This window comes from Gekko japonicus, unplaced genomic scaffold (assembly GCF_001447785.1).
Source record: "Gekko japonicus isolate JY-2015 unplaced genomic scaffold, Gekko_japonicus_V1.1 scaffold159, whole genome shotgun sequence".
Taxonomy (NCBI): domain Eukaryota; kingdom Metazoa; phylum Chordata; class Lepidosauria; order Squamata; family Gekkonidae; genus Gekko; species Gekko japonicus.
In genome coordinates this window covers 1,259,410-1,274,506 of record NW_015169177.1, presented here as the reverse complement: position 1 = coordinate 1,274,506, position 15,097 = coordinate 1,259,410, and the positions used below count along the sequence as shown (strand labels likewise).

The 15,097-nt window shown below is 44.5% G+C and overlaps 1 protein-coding gene across 1 annotated transcript in view; it reads right to left on the bottom strand.

Annotated features, from left to right (window-relative positions):
• Positions 1 to 15,097, bottom strand: part of LOC107114512 (von Willebrand factor-like) — a 53,661-nt gene that overhangs the window by 34,030 nt on the left and 4,534 nt on the right. The window contains exons 3-6 of the mRNA XM_015416025.1: positions 14,514 to 14,663; positions 3,396 to 3,506; positions 992 to 1,175; positions 266 to 306 (exon numbers count right to left, since the gene is read on the bottom strand). Coding sequence (XP_015271511.1) covers positions 266 to 306; positions 992 to 1,175; positions 3,396 to 3,506; positions 14,514 to 14,585 — 408 coding nt within the window. The 5' untranslated portion in view covers positions 14,586 to 14,663. The remainder of the gene's footprint in view (positions 1 to 265; positions 307 to 991; positions 1,176 to 3,395; positions 3,507 to 14,513; positions 14,664 to 15,097) is intronic.

The following is a 15,097-nucleotide window of genomic DNA, read 5'->3' as shown; positions in this document are numbered from 1 at the left end:
CTGTCTTTTCAAGCTTGCTAGAAGAACACTCAGAGCAATGAAAGCATTTTTTTCAGAGTTCTCTCCTAGCTCATAAAATTGGAGCAAGCTCACTGCTACAGTGTTATTGTTTTTAAAAAGACCCCTCAATTTTTTCACCTTTGGCTTAAGATTCACTGTTAGAGATCAGAGGTGTACTTATTTCAAAGCTGATATATTGAAAAGTAATTTTAAAAATTCCACTGGATCCCCTTGAATTAAAGATCCTTTAAACAGCTGATCTTACCCCAATAATGGTGCCGTTAAAAACACAGCCATTCACAGGATCTGTAAGAGAAAATACGGGTTCTATTAGAATCACTGTATAGATGTTTAGTTTAGTTTATTATTAAGACCAACATACAGAGTAAGCATAATATGTGAAGGAGAGAGAAAAAAACAGTCATAATATACAAAAAAAGAAATCTGAATTTAAGAACTTTTAAAATGCAATTCCCACAATCTAAGAATTAATGCACAAAACTCAGTGACTGAATGTGTAATCTCTGCATTCTTATCGGATAGGAGTCAGTGAAGCCTTGCTTTGTTTGTATTAATGTGCCCAGGTGTCCTATTGACTAATGGGGTAAATAATTTTAAGACAAGCCTCCCTGTAAAATGGACAGCTGAAGAACATATGCTCTACCGACTCAAACCTCATTTAAAAGGCATGGGCACACTGTATAGATGGTGGCACCAGGGTAGCTAGGGCTGTTGAGAGCCACTTTGGGACCCCAACAAAGACTCCTTCTGGGGGCCTACTCAGACCCAACCCAAACATCCTGTGAAAGGGTAGTCCTGTCAGCACATGAAAGAAAGTTGAGGGCAAACTGTGGAGCCTCTTCTCTGAGCCACTCCAAGAGTTTTCAGATTTAAGGTACTTTCCAACAGACTACACGTGAAAACTAGAAATTAGATGCCAGCACAGAAATACTGTCTCCCAGTTTTTGTTGGACTCTTTCTACATGTTTACCACAGCGGCATGAGGGACAGCAGCCTGTCTTCCCGTCACAGTGTAGCTCTGTTCCCAACGGGCAACTGGGAGTTTCCATCTGCACACAGGAGATGTTCTTCTCCTGAACAAAGACTTCCTCGTTCATGCGAACACACTCTCTGATGACACATGGGTTCGAGGGGGAGCGCCACTCCGAGCCGACCTGTGGAGGAAAGACACTATGAGAAAAGACACTGCTCCTTCCTTAAGAGGCACAGTAAAGCATCATGGTGTGGCCATTTCCTGCCCCTCCAGAGCTGCAGGAGAAAAACAAAACAGTGAACATCCCCTTCCCTTCCTTGCCATCCACTGGAAAGCAACCTGAGATTCTTCCCAGAAGAGCAGGCAAGAATAGGTGAACTTCGCAAGCAGATCACTGGAGGGGAAGATGCCAGATCTGGCAGAACATCCCCTCGGTCTGGAGCTCTTAAAACGAACAGCAGGTGTTAGACACAGATGACCCTCCAACCCCCTGAATTCCAATTAAAAAAAAATGTCTCTAGTAGCCACATGAAAAGTAGTGCATGAAAAGTAGTGCAGCTAAGCTCTGTGGTTAAATCTGGTCCTCATTAGCATCAGGACACTGTTTCCTATCTTGGGAGTGTGTAATCCATTTCCAAATCTCCCCAAAATTGTGTAGTCAGTTTCCAAATATCAATGGTACATTGATTGACTACCCAGTGACACTGAGGACAGAAAGGAATAAAGAATTGGTATTATGACTTTCTATCAGATATCTAAACTGGGATTAAGGACTGTGTGCATTCTAGGGGCTCAGTATGTTAACAAGCTATGCCAGCTCGAGGCTTGCCAAGTCCCCCCGGGAAACCCCCGCCCCAGAGGCCCGTTTTCCGCCAGCAGCGGATCGGGCCCCAGGGGGACCCCACCCCGACGTGCACGGTCATCCGAGGGAAAACTCTATGTTCGCCAGCCGGGAGTCCCCCACTGCGGCGAAATTCGAACTTGGCAACCCTAGCCAGCTCGTTAACCAACTTATTAAATCAAATAGCATTTCAGCATGGAAGATAACTGAAAAGCATGTGTCTGCTTGTTTTAAAGTCATTTCAGGGAGGAAAAAAACAGGAGGGAAACCATAATGGTTGAAATCCACAAGCTGTGCTGAATTTTCAAGAATAAGAACAATGTAAACTGAAGGGGAGGGGATGGAATGATACTCTACAGACAGATGCAATGCTTTGAGGCATGAGCCAGCCAATTTTAAGCCTTCAAAAAAATCCACTGATTTTAATAAGAGAGTTAAAACATGCATTGAATGCCCTCCCATTGAAGCCAATGGCATTTAAAATTGTTTAACTCTGGCTGGATTGGGCCCATGATCAGTAAAAGCACTTTAAAAATAAAACACCCTTTTTTGTAGGAAGCCATTGTATATCTCCGTCGATTAATGTATTCAAATTTCTGACATTCCCCATTCCAAAACATATGATGGGTGACAATGTAAAACACACACACACAAAATGTGAAAATGAAGCAGCCTTTGGAATCAGTAAGTTTTTACTTTTTCGGTAAAACCTGGAACTCCTTTGCCTTTTAACAGTCATTTAGCAAAACTGAAAGGAAATTATTCCTGTTGTGAATGGCTTCTGTACTCTTCTTGGTTACTTTTGAACCCTAGCCACCGAAGAGCGTTTTCTCTTGCTCGAGTAAATGCCTTTCCATCAAAACTACTGTATGGTAGGTTTCAAAATATTCCTAAGCATGAACGGAGATGTGACTGCGGTTCTAACTCTCTTGATTCAATTGATCACATATTGTTAGACTGTTCGTGGCATGCATCTGCTAGGGAAAAATGGTTAAACACTTGGTTGCATGGTAAACATCACCTTTCCAATGAAATAAAATGCCAATTTCTATTGAACGATGTAACAGCAGAGATTACTGTGGCAGTGGCCAATTTTTTAGTGGACGTGATGAAAGTGAAAAATTTGGGAAAGTCCGTTTCATGATTTTATAATTAACCTAGACTTTTAGTTGATTGTGTCATTTTCTGTCTTTGATTTTAATGTTGTATATGCCATTAAAGGTTTATTGATTGGTTACTTTTGAATTTAACATAATGGTATTGCTCTCCCTGCATTTCACTGTCTTTTAACCTCGACATTTATAATTTGTTTCTTCATAACTTCATATTGCATGCATCTGTCCCATGAGGACACACTACATTCATCTGAAGAAGTGGACTCTAGACCACAAAAGCTTGCGTTAGAATAAAATCTTGTTATTGTTGAAGGTGCCACAAGGCACCTGTTTATTCAGGTTGAAATTAAACAAAAATGTAATGCCTGGGGTGGGTGGGGGGAGCCTCTTCTATAAGAAGTAAAACCTGACACTACATGGTAAACCTGATGAAAATGTGACTTACTTGGTGCCAGCGAACATCTTCATCACCCCGAGACCAAAATGCCACTTCATCACACATTGTCTTGAGACATCTCCCACAGCATGCACCTCCTTTTTTGACATACTGATGTCCCTGGTGCAAGGGAGAGGAAAAAGAATACATATGGCAAAAAAGATATGAGCTGGAACTTCATTTTGCAAAGGCTAGAACAGGGGTGTCAAACATGCGGCCTGGGGGCCAGATGAGGCCCCCAGAGGGCTTCTATCAGGCCCACAGTGGAACTGGCTGTCTTCTGCTTCTTCTTCCAGTTCTGCGGCTGTTGCATCATTCTAGGTTTGCAGCTTACAGATACACACCTGAACAGCATACTCAAGATTGCAACAGCACAGACATTTTGATGTAATAATTCAGAGTGAGAGATGTCAGTTATCAAACACTGTTAAATAAACAAGATATTGCAAGAGTGCTAATGTTTTAAGCATGCTTTTATTTTAAGTAAAAATGGCTTACTTTTTTCTCTTCTCCTCCACTTTATCCTCAACAACAACCCTGTCAGGTAGGCTGGGCTGAGAAAAAGTGACTGACTCAAGGTCTCCCAGCGAGCTTCAGTGGTAGAATAGGGATTCAAACCTGCATTCCCCAGATCCTTGTCCAATACCCTGACCACTGCCCCACCCTGGCTCCACATATTTTTGGTCCCCATTGGAGCAAAAGACAGTGGCCTTCTGATGCCTTCTGGTGCGACACTGTCCAGTTAATATGTTTTATGCAAATCCTTTCTGCAAGAATTACTCCCCTTCCCCTCAAACATGAGTTCTCCTTAAAATCCATGTCTTTTTGATCTTTATTACTTCTAATGGCAAGGCCTTTTACGCTCAAACCGAACAGTCGAATCCGACTCTAGGGTTGCGGTGCTCATCTCCGTTTCAAAGCCGAAGAGCCAGCGCTGTCCGAAGACATTTCCGTGGTCATGTGGCCGGCATGACTAAACACCAAGGCGCACGGAACGCTGTTACCTTCCCACTGAAGTGGTACCTATTTATCTACTTGCAATTTCTTGCTTTTGAACTGCTAGGTTGGCAGGAGCTGGAACTAGAGACAGGAGCTCACTCCGTCATGCGGCACCCGGGTCTCGAACTGCTGAACTACCAACCTTCGACAGCCTTCAGTTCAGCATCTTAACCACTTGAGCCACTGCAGTCTGAAATACTGGAGATTAAATTGATAGCTTTCACGTCCTGTCTCTCTATGCTATGAATATATCATGTCCAAAGCACGTGGTGTGAACTCCCTAGCTTCACTGATCAAAACCCTAGTCCAAAGAATGGAAAACAGTCAATAGTTAAACTTAATTCAGTCTAATAAATTCAGTCTAATAAATTAATAATTAATATTAATGTGCTGATTAATTAACATATAATTGGGGGATGGTCAGAAACCAAAGCACTCTGCATTAGCAGCGACCTAGGTTCACCACTCCCAGAAAGCATAAATTAAAAGCATGCTGACAAATAAAAATGTCCTTTTCTTTGTGCAGGGCTTCAAAGGTGCCACTTTCTGTTATAACAGAAATTTGATTTGGACAGATGCATGTAGAAATCAAAAGGAAGAATCTCCCAGAGACATTAAAGTGTGGTCATCACTCCTCCTAGTGGCTGACCCAGCAACTGCAGCACAACAGGTTATCCTTAGTAAAGGCTCTTCTGGATAAGTAGCTTGTGGGATTTGCTTGTTTCTTTAGAGCAGCCAGATGCCCCACCTTTTGCCTGAGGCAGCCACAGCCCAAGGCAAGTAACAACAGCAGAAGCAGTTTAAAAAATAACCTGTTACAATAACTAAAATGCATTAAAAACAGATAACCCAGAGCCCACTCAACCTGCCCCATAAGCTCCTGTAAATAATCACAGTTGACAGTCTCACCAGAAGGCCCCAAGGATAGGTACCTGCCTCATCCATTCCAGGAGGCTGTTCCATAGCAGTGGGGCAGCAACAGAAAAGTCCCAGGCCTGGGCTGTAACTAGGTTGCCAGACTCCAGGTGGGGCCTGGAGAGCCCCCCGAATTACCTCCGACCTCCAGACTGCAGCGATCAGTTCCCCTGGAGACAATGGCTGCTTTGGACATTGGGATCCATGGCATGTATACCCTGCTGAGGTCCTTCGTCTCCCCAAACTGCACCCTCTCCAGGCTCTACCCCGCTCCCAGTCTCCAGGAATCCCTGAACCCAAAGCTGGCAACCCCAGTAGCAGATTGTATCCTTGGATGAAATGCTAGGAGACTTTCAAGACACCCTGCTGAAGAGTTTGCCTAACACAGCCCATCTTGCTTGCCAAAGAAGGGGAAGATGAAGTCACGCTTCCCTTTAGCAACGGTGGACTGTTACCGACTACTCCTACTATTAGCAATAGGAGGAGTGCATTACGGAATGGGATCCGGTTGCTCCAAAAACGCACTCGTAGTTGTGCCACTCTGCCACCGTTTTAGCCAGTCTCAAGGGTTTCGCGGTGGTGCTACCTGGGGGGGGGGGGTATGGTGAAATTATCAGACGACTGCTTTGTGGTGGACTCCATGCTGATCACACTCACATGCATGTTGACCAAGGGATGACCAAGGGGTAAAAGGAGTACTGAAGGATGATAGGGAAATGGCTGAGAAGCTAAATGCATTTTTTGCCTCCGTCTTCACTGTGGAAGATGAGAACTGCTTGCCCACTCCAGAACCGCTGAGTTCGGGAGGGGTGTTGAAAGACCTGAGTCAGATTGAGGTGACGAGACAGGAGGTCCTAAAACTGATAGACAACTCAAAAACTGATAAATCACCTGGCCCAGATGGCATACATCCGAGAGTTCTGAAAGAACTCAAATGTGAACTTGTGGATCTCCTTACAAAAATATGTAATCTTTCCTTGAAATCTGCCTCCATTCCTGAGGACTGGAAGGTAGCAAATGTCACTCCCATCTTTAAAAAGGGTTCCAGAGGAGATCCGAGAAATTATAGGCCAGTCAGTCTGACATCGATACTGGGTAAATTGGTGGAAACCATTATTAAGGAAAGAATTAGTAGGCACATAGATGAACAAAACCTATTGAGGCACACTCAGCATGGGTTCTGTAAGGGAAGATCTTGTCTCACAAACCTGTTAATGTTCTTTGAGGGGGTGAACAAACATGTGGACAAGGGGGATCCAATAGATATTGTTTACCTTGACTTCCAGAAAGCTTTTGATAAAGTTCCTCATCAAAGGCTCCTAAGTAAGCTCAAAAATCATGGGATAAAAGGACAAGTCCTTTTATGGATCAAAAACTGGCTAATTAATAGAAAACAGAGAGTGAGTATAAATGGGCAGTTCTCTCAGTGGAGGGGGGTAAGCAGTGGGGTACCACAGGGATCAGTACTTGGTCCACTGCTTTTTAACTTGTTCATTAATGATTTGGAGTTGGGAGTAAGCAGTGAAGTGGCTAAATTTGCGGATGATACAAAGTTGTTCAAGGTGGTGAAAACCAGTGAGGATTGTGAGGCACTCCAAAGGGATCTGTCAAAGATGGGCAAGTGGGCGTCAACATGGCAAATGGGGTTCAATGTGGCCAAGTGCAAGGTGATGCACATTGGAGCCAAAAATCCTAAATATAAATACACATTGATGGGGTCTGAACTGGCAGAGACAGATCAAGAGAGAGATCTTGGAGTTGTAGTAGATAACTCACTGAAAATGTCGAGACAGTGTGTGACTGCAATAAAGAAGGCCAATGCTATGCTGGGGATTATTAGGAAGGGTATTGTAAACAGATCAGCCAATATCATAATGCCGCTATATAAATCAATGGTGCGACCTCATCTGGAATACTGTGTGCAATTCTGGTCACCACACCTTAAAAAGGATATTATAGCTTTGGAAAAAGTGCAGAAAAGAGCAACTCGAATGATAAAAGGGTTGGAACACTTTCCCTATGAGGAAAGGTTAAAGCGCTTAGGGCTCTTTAGCTTGGAGAAAAGACGACTGAGGGGTGACATGATCGAGGTTTATAAGATTATGCATGGGAAAGAGCAGGTAGAGAAAGAGGTACTTTTCTCCCTTTCTCACAATACAAGAACCCGTGGGCACTCCATGAAATTGCTGAGCGGTCGGGTTAGAACGGATAAAAGGAAGTACTTCTTCACCCAAAGAGTGATTAACACATGGAATTCACTGCCACAGACAGTGGAAGGGCTTCTAATGTCCTGGCCCCACTGGTGGACCTCCTGATGGCACTGGTATTTCTGGCCACTGTGTGATACAGAGTGTTAGACTGGATGTGCCTTTGGCCTCTCTTATGTTATGTTCTTATACTAGAAGGGTTGTGGTAAATCCATCCAAAGCTACCAGGAAGGCAGGTGACATTAGCAGCAATTACAGCAAGGGTGGGGGTTGAGCTGTTGGGGAATCTCTACCTTCTCCAGCCTCCATTGCCTGTAGAGACAGCTGATGGAAGAAAGTTCCCTTGAGGATTCTACCCATACCAAGGAAGACTGGGTTATATGCAGGCATATCACGAGAGCAACGTATGAACCAGCCCTTTGTCGAGGCGTTAATTGCATGAAATGTTGGGTCTCTAATTTGAACCTAAGGCATAGGTGATATGGTAAAAATACAGCCAACCGGACAGTTTCGTTAATGGAATGGCATTTCCGTAGGCCAAAGAGGTGTCGACCACTTCTGCCGATTCCCTCCCCCACTACAGACACCCCCCCCCCCACCCCCTCTGCTTCCCTATACTGCCCTTGAGGGTCTGCTGATGATAAGAGCAAAATCTGGTGAGCTGCCACCAGGGGATGCAGAAAAGCATCATGACGAGAAGTTCACCGGTGGTTTGAATACATTTGTCCCCGAATAACACAATCCACAATCTCTGTGCCTTGTTAGATAAAGCAAGGAAATGTTTTAACACCCACCCACCAAATATTAAGATATACCTTTGAAGTATTTTTTTTTTGGGGGGGGTACTATAAAGCACTCACAGAGCCTTACATTTTAACATTGTAAGAGCAGATTATTAACGATGGGTTGGATCCAGGCTAACTTTCCCATCAGAGGAACCAAACTCCCCTGCCTTCCTCCCCTCCCACTGCAGCCCACCTACCTCCATAAGAACATAAGGGAAGCCAATGTTGGATCAGGCCAATGGCCCATCCAGTCGAACACTCTGTCACACAGTGGCCAAAAATACCAGGTGCCATCAGGAGGTCCACCAGTGGGGCCAGGACATTAGAAGTCTTCCCACTGTTGACCCCCCCAAGCACCAAGAATACAAAGCATCACTTGCCCCAGAGCCCCTATCTATACCTTGTGGCTAATAGCCACCGATGGACCTCTGCTCCATATGCTTATCCTATTCCCTCTTGAAGCCGTCCATGCTTATAGACGCCACCACCTCCTGTGGCAGTGAATTCCATGTGTTAATTACTCTTTGGGTGAAGAAGTACTTCCTTTTATCCATGAAATACTGGCCTTGGGTGAAATGACGTGTGTGGGGGTGTGTGTCTGCAATGGGAAGGGGGAATCTGCAGAAATTGCCAGTTTAGTCTGGATCCAACCAAACGGTTTTAATTAATTTATTATTGTATTAGCAGTAAAGCCCGTTGTGAAAGCAATACAACGGGATCTAGAAAGAGGCTCTGGGGGAGTGCTCTGGCTTTGGGCAAACAGTGTCAATTTGCTGTGGTGACCTCAGCAGGGTATAATGACAGAGTCCACTGTTTTCTCCAGAGGAACTGATCTCTGCTACCTGAAGAGCAGTTGTAATTGTGAGTGATCTGTAGCCCTCACCTGGAGATTGGCAGCAATTGTTACCCAGGACAAAGTGGCTGGTTTGGAGGGTGTAGTCTATGGCATTCTACCTGTCTGAGGGCCCACCCCTCTGCAAACCCCACCCTCTCCAGGCTCCACCCCTCAAATCCCCAGGAATTTGTCAGCATGTAGTTGGCAACCCCATCTCCTTCCCAGCTAACCATCAACCTACCATTATCTGCCCCTTTGACTTCAGCTGACTTCTGCCCTCCCTTGTGCAGAGCAGTTGTAATTCTGAGTGCTCTCCAGCCCTCACCTGGAGATTGGCAGCAATTGTTACCCAGGACAAAGTGGCTGGTTTGGAGGGTGTAGTCTATGGCATTCTACCTGTCTGAGGGCCCACCCCTCTGCAAACCCCACCCTCTCCAGGCTCCACCCCTCAAATCCCCAGGAATTTGTCAGCATGTAGTTGGCAACCCCATCTCCTTCCCAGCTAACCATCAACCTACCATTATCTGCCCCTTTGACTTCAGCTGACTTCTGCCCTCCCTTGTGCAGAGCAGTTGTAATTCTGAGTGCTCTCCAGCCCTCACCTGGAGATTGGCAGCAATTGTTACCCAGGACAAAGTGGCTGGTTTGGAGGGTGTAGTCTATGGCATTCTACCTGTCTGAGGGCCCACCCCTCTGCAAACCCCACCCTCTCCAGGCTCCACCCCTCAAATCCCCAGGAATTTGTCAGCATGTAGTTGGCAACCCCATCTCCTTCCCAGCTAACCATCAACCTACCATTATCTGCCCCTTTGACTTCAGCTGACTTCTGCCCTCCCTTGTGCAGAGCAGTTGTAATTCTGAGTGCTCTCCAGCCCTCACCTGGAGATTGGCAGCAATTGTTACCCAGGACAAAGTGGCTGGTTTGGAGGGTGTAGTCTATGGCATTCTACCTGTCTGAGGTCCCCATCTCCCCAGGCAGCTTTTAAAACATGATCCTGGGACCTACACACCACCAGACATTCCAACTGCCTTACGGGGGGGGGGGCGAGTATGAGGTGTGGAATGGAGTGAAGTCCAATCAGCTTCCATATGCAAAAGACTTTAAAACACTGGGCGGGACTGCACAAAGCAGCCAGTCAACCCAGCCAGCGTCTTCTGACTGACAGTTCAAGCGTCCATACACTAAAGGAGTGCATTTTAGAACTTTGGCACCCACTACTCAATTATATATAAGGAGAGATGGCACTGAGTGTAGTATAGCCAGGAAAGTCGAAGATTGTCCGGCAGCCAGAATATTCTAGCTCTTTTTAGTATTATGCATCATCAGGTGGTGAGCTAGACTTGTTTTTAAGGCAAGGAATGTTTCAGAGGTGGTGTGCCATTGCCTGCCTCTGTGTCACAACCCTGGTATTCCTTGGAGGTCACCCTTCCAAGTACTAGCCAGGGCCGACCCTGCTTAGCTTCTGACATCTGACACGATCAGGCTAGCCTGAACTATCCAGGTCAGGGAATGGTTTTAATGATGGATGATAACAAATTGTCATCTATAATCAGGAAAAAAAATCCTTGTACAAGAAGGGATTTCTATACTATTCTTTGGAATCCCCAGTTAAATGATAGTACCCATGATCCAAACAAAGACATCTGGGCACATACCTGAATTGCTAGACTTTTTTGTGCCACAAAACTTCTTGCATTGCATTTTCACCACCTTAGGGTTTTAAAAGATATTTGGAGACTTGGGTCAAGATTTGGTAAAAAAATGAGACTGGGAGGAAAAACAGTTCATAATCACAATATGGTTTGTTAACTTTTTCATGTATTACTATTGCATCATACAGATATAGTTAAAAAGGATAACATTACGATGGATATGTGCTTTTTCTAAATGAATAAAAAATAAAAAGCTGCTACAAGGGATTTTAATTGATTAAAAAAAAAATACCTATGCTGCCTATCTAGAGAAGCGCTCAAGGTAGCTTACAAAATAAACTGTGATTTTTAAAAAGTAACACAAGATAAAAAATCATTTTTTTAAAAAAATACAGAACTATTAAAAATCTTTCCAGAGCATAAGAACAGCCTAATTGTGTGCTGAAATAAGTGGACATTGTAAATTAGCCCGTTATTAAATTCAGCTGGCAAGTAGACGGCGTCCAAAACTGCCTTTAAAGGACCTGTCTTGGTGTCACATTTTAACCTTTTTTCACTGCTTGCTAGAACACACACAGTCAGGGAGTCTGGAACGCACGCCCATCTGTAGTCGGCAATTGGCCTCGGAGACAACAACAGAAGCCAGACCTAAAATTGGTTTATTAATATTAGTCGAGCAAGAGGTGTCAGATTTTATAACCTGGCTGTTAGCCTTTAATATCGGCCTGGTTTACAGAGCATTAACAAATTTGTTTTATTACACAACTGAGAAAAATGTGCAAGCCGAGTTGTTCTCTTCTGCACAGTGGTCTGAGGGGGAATGAAACCATGGAAAAAGATTTAGGCTGAAAGCAGATTATAAAGGAAAAGTTTCCCACGCCCAGCCAAGCCAGAGCTGGAGTCCCCACACATACTGCATGCACAGCACACCTGGAACTGGGAGAAAACAGTGGCTTGGATCCCACGGATCGGTTCCACAGGGAGTGGCGCTCTTCTCCAGCTGCTGGCCCCTTGCACTAGGAGGAGGTGCCAACGTCAGCAGAACAGATACATGAGAGCCAACCAACTCAGCCAGTTAATTGTTGAAACCCGTATAAAGAATGAGAAGTAGGATCTCTAAGCACCCCATAAAATTTCCTTATCATTTCAGAGCCAGAAGGCAGTAAGAAGATTGCCTAACAATTGTTTAGAAAGGTATTACCAACCTGGCAAGATCCACCAACTTCCCATTCCTACTGCAGACCTCCCCACCCCCCATGTCATTCTCCAGAGTCCAGTCTTTATGTCAGTGTGGCTCCAACCCAAAGTTACATAGCAAATTATGTCACTGACATTTTTAGAGAAAGTAAATACCACTAGTGGTGGAAGATCTTTTGGGGGAGAGGAAGTAATACTTATTTCAAAGAAAAGTGATTGTTTTTTTACTTTCTTACTTCTCGAAGGCAGCATTGTATGTATTTCACACTTTGCTTGCTTTGCCTATTTACAACTTGAAATGCAATTCAGTTTTTAAAGTTATCCTTGACAACACTGGGTTTTCACAAGTCAAGCCAGGATGTGAATGGCCAGACTGAGGTAATCTCAATAACATGAGCAGACCAATCAGGCGGGGTTCAGGAAGAGTCAGGGCGGAGCAAAACAAAGATTCAGAAAGTAGATTCTAGGCCCAGCTAGATAAATCAGATTACCCACCACTCTGGTTGAAATCGGGTGGTGACCATGAAGCTGACAGTTCCTTGAGTAGTTTGGATTTATCTGATTTGCCACCACTCCCCTTCCTTCACCTATCTGTCGCTACTTTTCACAAGCCAGTCAATTTAATCATAGAATCATAGAGTTGGAAGGGACCTCCAGGGTAATCTAATCCAACAACACTGCACAATGCAGGAAATTCACAAATACCTCCCCCTCCACACCCACAGTGACCGTTGTTCCACACCCAGAAGATGAAAAAAAAAACCCTCCAGGATTGCTTCCTGATCCCAAAGTGGCAATCAGCATTTCCCTGGGTGCATAAAAAAGGGCCACAAGAACTAAGCACTGAGGCAACCCTTCCTGCCCTCCCTCTCAGGATCTGCCTAAGTTCACAGAATCCGCATTGCTGTCAGATGGTCATCTAGTCTCTGTTTGAAAACCTCCAAAGAAGGAGAGCCCACCACTTCCTGAGGAAGTCTGTTCCACGGAGGAACCCCTCTGTCAGGAAGTTCTTCCTAATGTTTAGCTGAAAACTCTTCTGATTTAATTTCAACCCATTGGTTCTGGTCTGACCTTCTGTGGCAACAGAAAACAACTCCACACCATCCTCTAGATGACAGCCCTTCAAGTACTTGAAGATGGTTATCATATCACCTCTCAGTCATCTCCTCTCTAGGCTAAACATACCCAGCTCCTTCAACCTTTCCTCATAGAACTTAGTCTCCAGACCCCTCACCATCTTCGTTGCTCTCGTTTGAATATGTTCCAGCTTGTCTATATCCTTCTTAAATTGTGGTGCCCAAAACTGAACACAGTACTCTTGATGAGGTCTAACCAGAGCAGAGTAAAGTGGTACCATCACTTCGTGTGATCCGGACACTATACTTCTGTTGATACAGCCCAAAATCGCATTTGCCTTTTTTGCAACCACATCACACTGCTGACTCATGTTCAGTGCATGGTCTACTAACACCCCTAGATCCTTTTCGCACATACTACTGCCAATACAAGTCTCCCCCAACCTATCATTATGCATTTGATTCTTCCTACCTAAATGCAGAACTTTACATTTCTTCCCATTGAAATTCATTAAATTTCTTTTAGCCCAGTTTTTCAGCTGGTCAAGATCATCCTGTATCCTGACTCTGTCATCTACCATATTTGCTACCCCTCCCAATTTAGTATCATCTGCAAATTTCATAAGCATGACCTGAACAGCCACGAACCCAGGGGGCATGCCAAGTCTTCACCAATACATGAGATATATCATTTTTGAACCGGGCAAAAGCTGCCTGAAGCTTTATTTATTTACTTCATTTACATCCTATCTTTCTCCCCAAGATGAACTCAAAGGGACTAGCATCATTCTCCTCTCCTCTGCTTTCTCCTCACGCAGAGAGGTAGATTAGGTTGAGTGTGGACTGGCCCAAGGCCACTCAGCAGAGTGGGGATTTAAATCAAGAACTCCCAGATCTTAGTCTAATAACTCTAAGAACTACACAGTCTGGCACAAGCGACTTGTGCACAGATGCACAGCTGTTCAGCACAGAACTGTGCTTGAGAGAAACTTCAAAGGGTAACATAAAGATGGTCCAATCAGGAGCTTGCCTTGTGTGCAATTGGGGGAGTCTGGTCAACACAAGCTTGCTGGGAGGTCATGTTCATATCGAAGTTCCCAACACTTCTAGGCTTATCTGGGGATTGTAAGAAAGGACCAGTGACCCAGCTGGCAAGCAAAAGACTTTTCCTGCTTCCTTGTGTAGGGGCTGCTGTGGGGCTAGAGCCTACATTTAGTGCAAGAGTAGAAATACAGAGGCATGACACTTGATATGAGCATTTTTGGCAGTTTCAATAGCCTTCTGAACTTTATAGGGGCTTTTAAAACCTTTTTTATATTTAAAACCTTATTATAACCTTATTTACAATTGGTTAAGAATTGTACCAGGTTTTGCTATCTGGATTGTAGTCACCATCCACTGACTGCAATTTTTTAGGGACAGCCAATGGCTAACACAATTGAACTGATTTCCATACATACTGGTGGACAATCTCTGTTGCAGTCTTTCCTAAGACATTCTGTAATCCGAAGTCCCGTAACAGCATCTTCCATGTCTGTGCAGGTACACTCTGTACAGCCTTCCTCCCAGGTCTTCCCAATGGGATAGACAATGTTTTGATGAACGCAAACCTGCCGAAAATTAAAAATGTGACATTTACTATACAGAAAACCACATGCCATTTGGCTTCAGAGGACTGCTGTTTTTTTATAACCTTCAGAGGATTTTCGTTCATTGTTCTAGGGAAGCCCAGGGTGCCTCAAGAGCTTAGCATCAGTTCCTCAATGAAGGTCAGAAAGAGAAGGCACAATTCCTTCCCCGCCAATTGGTCCACCTCTGCTGACCTCCTCCTATAATGTGTATTCACCAGAGAGTGCTGTGTACTGTCCTAGGACAATCCATTCACAAGGCACAACAGCAATGTCAAACAAGCCAGGCTGATGCTCTTCATGACCTGAGTATGTGCCCCACAAGATTCTCCAGAACCTTTTGCAATGTTTGGTGGGCTTCCATGGTAGCTATGGAGGGGTTCCCACAGCAGGAAAACTGATGGGGAAGGATTCTT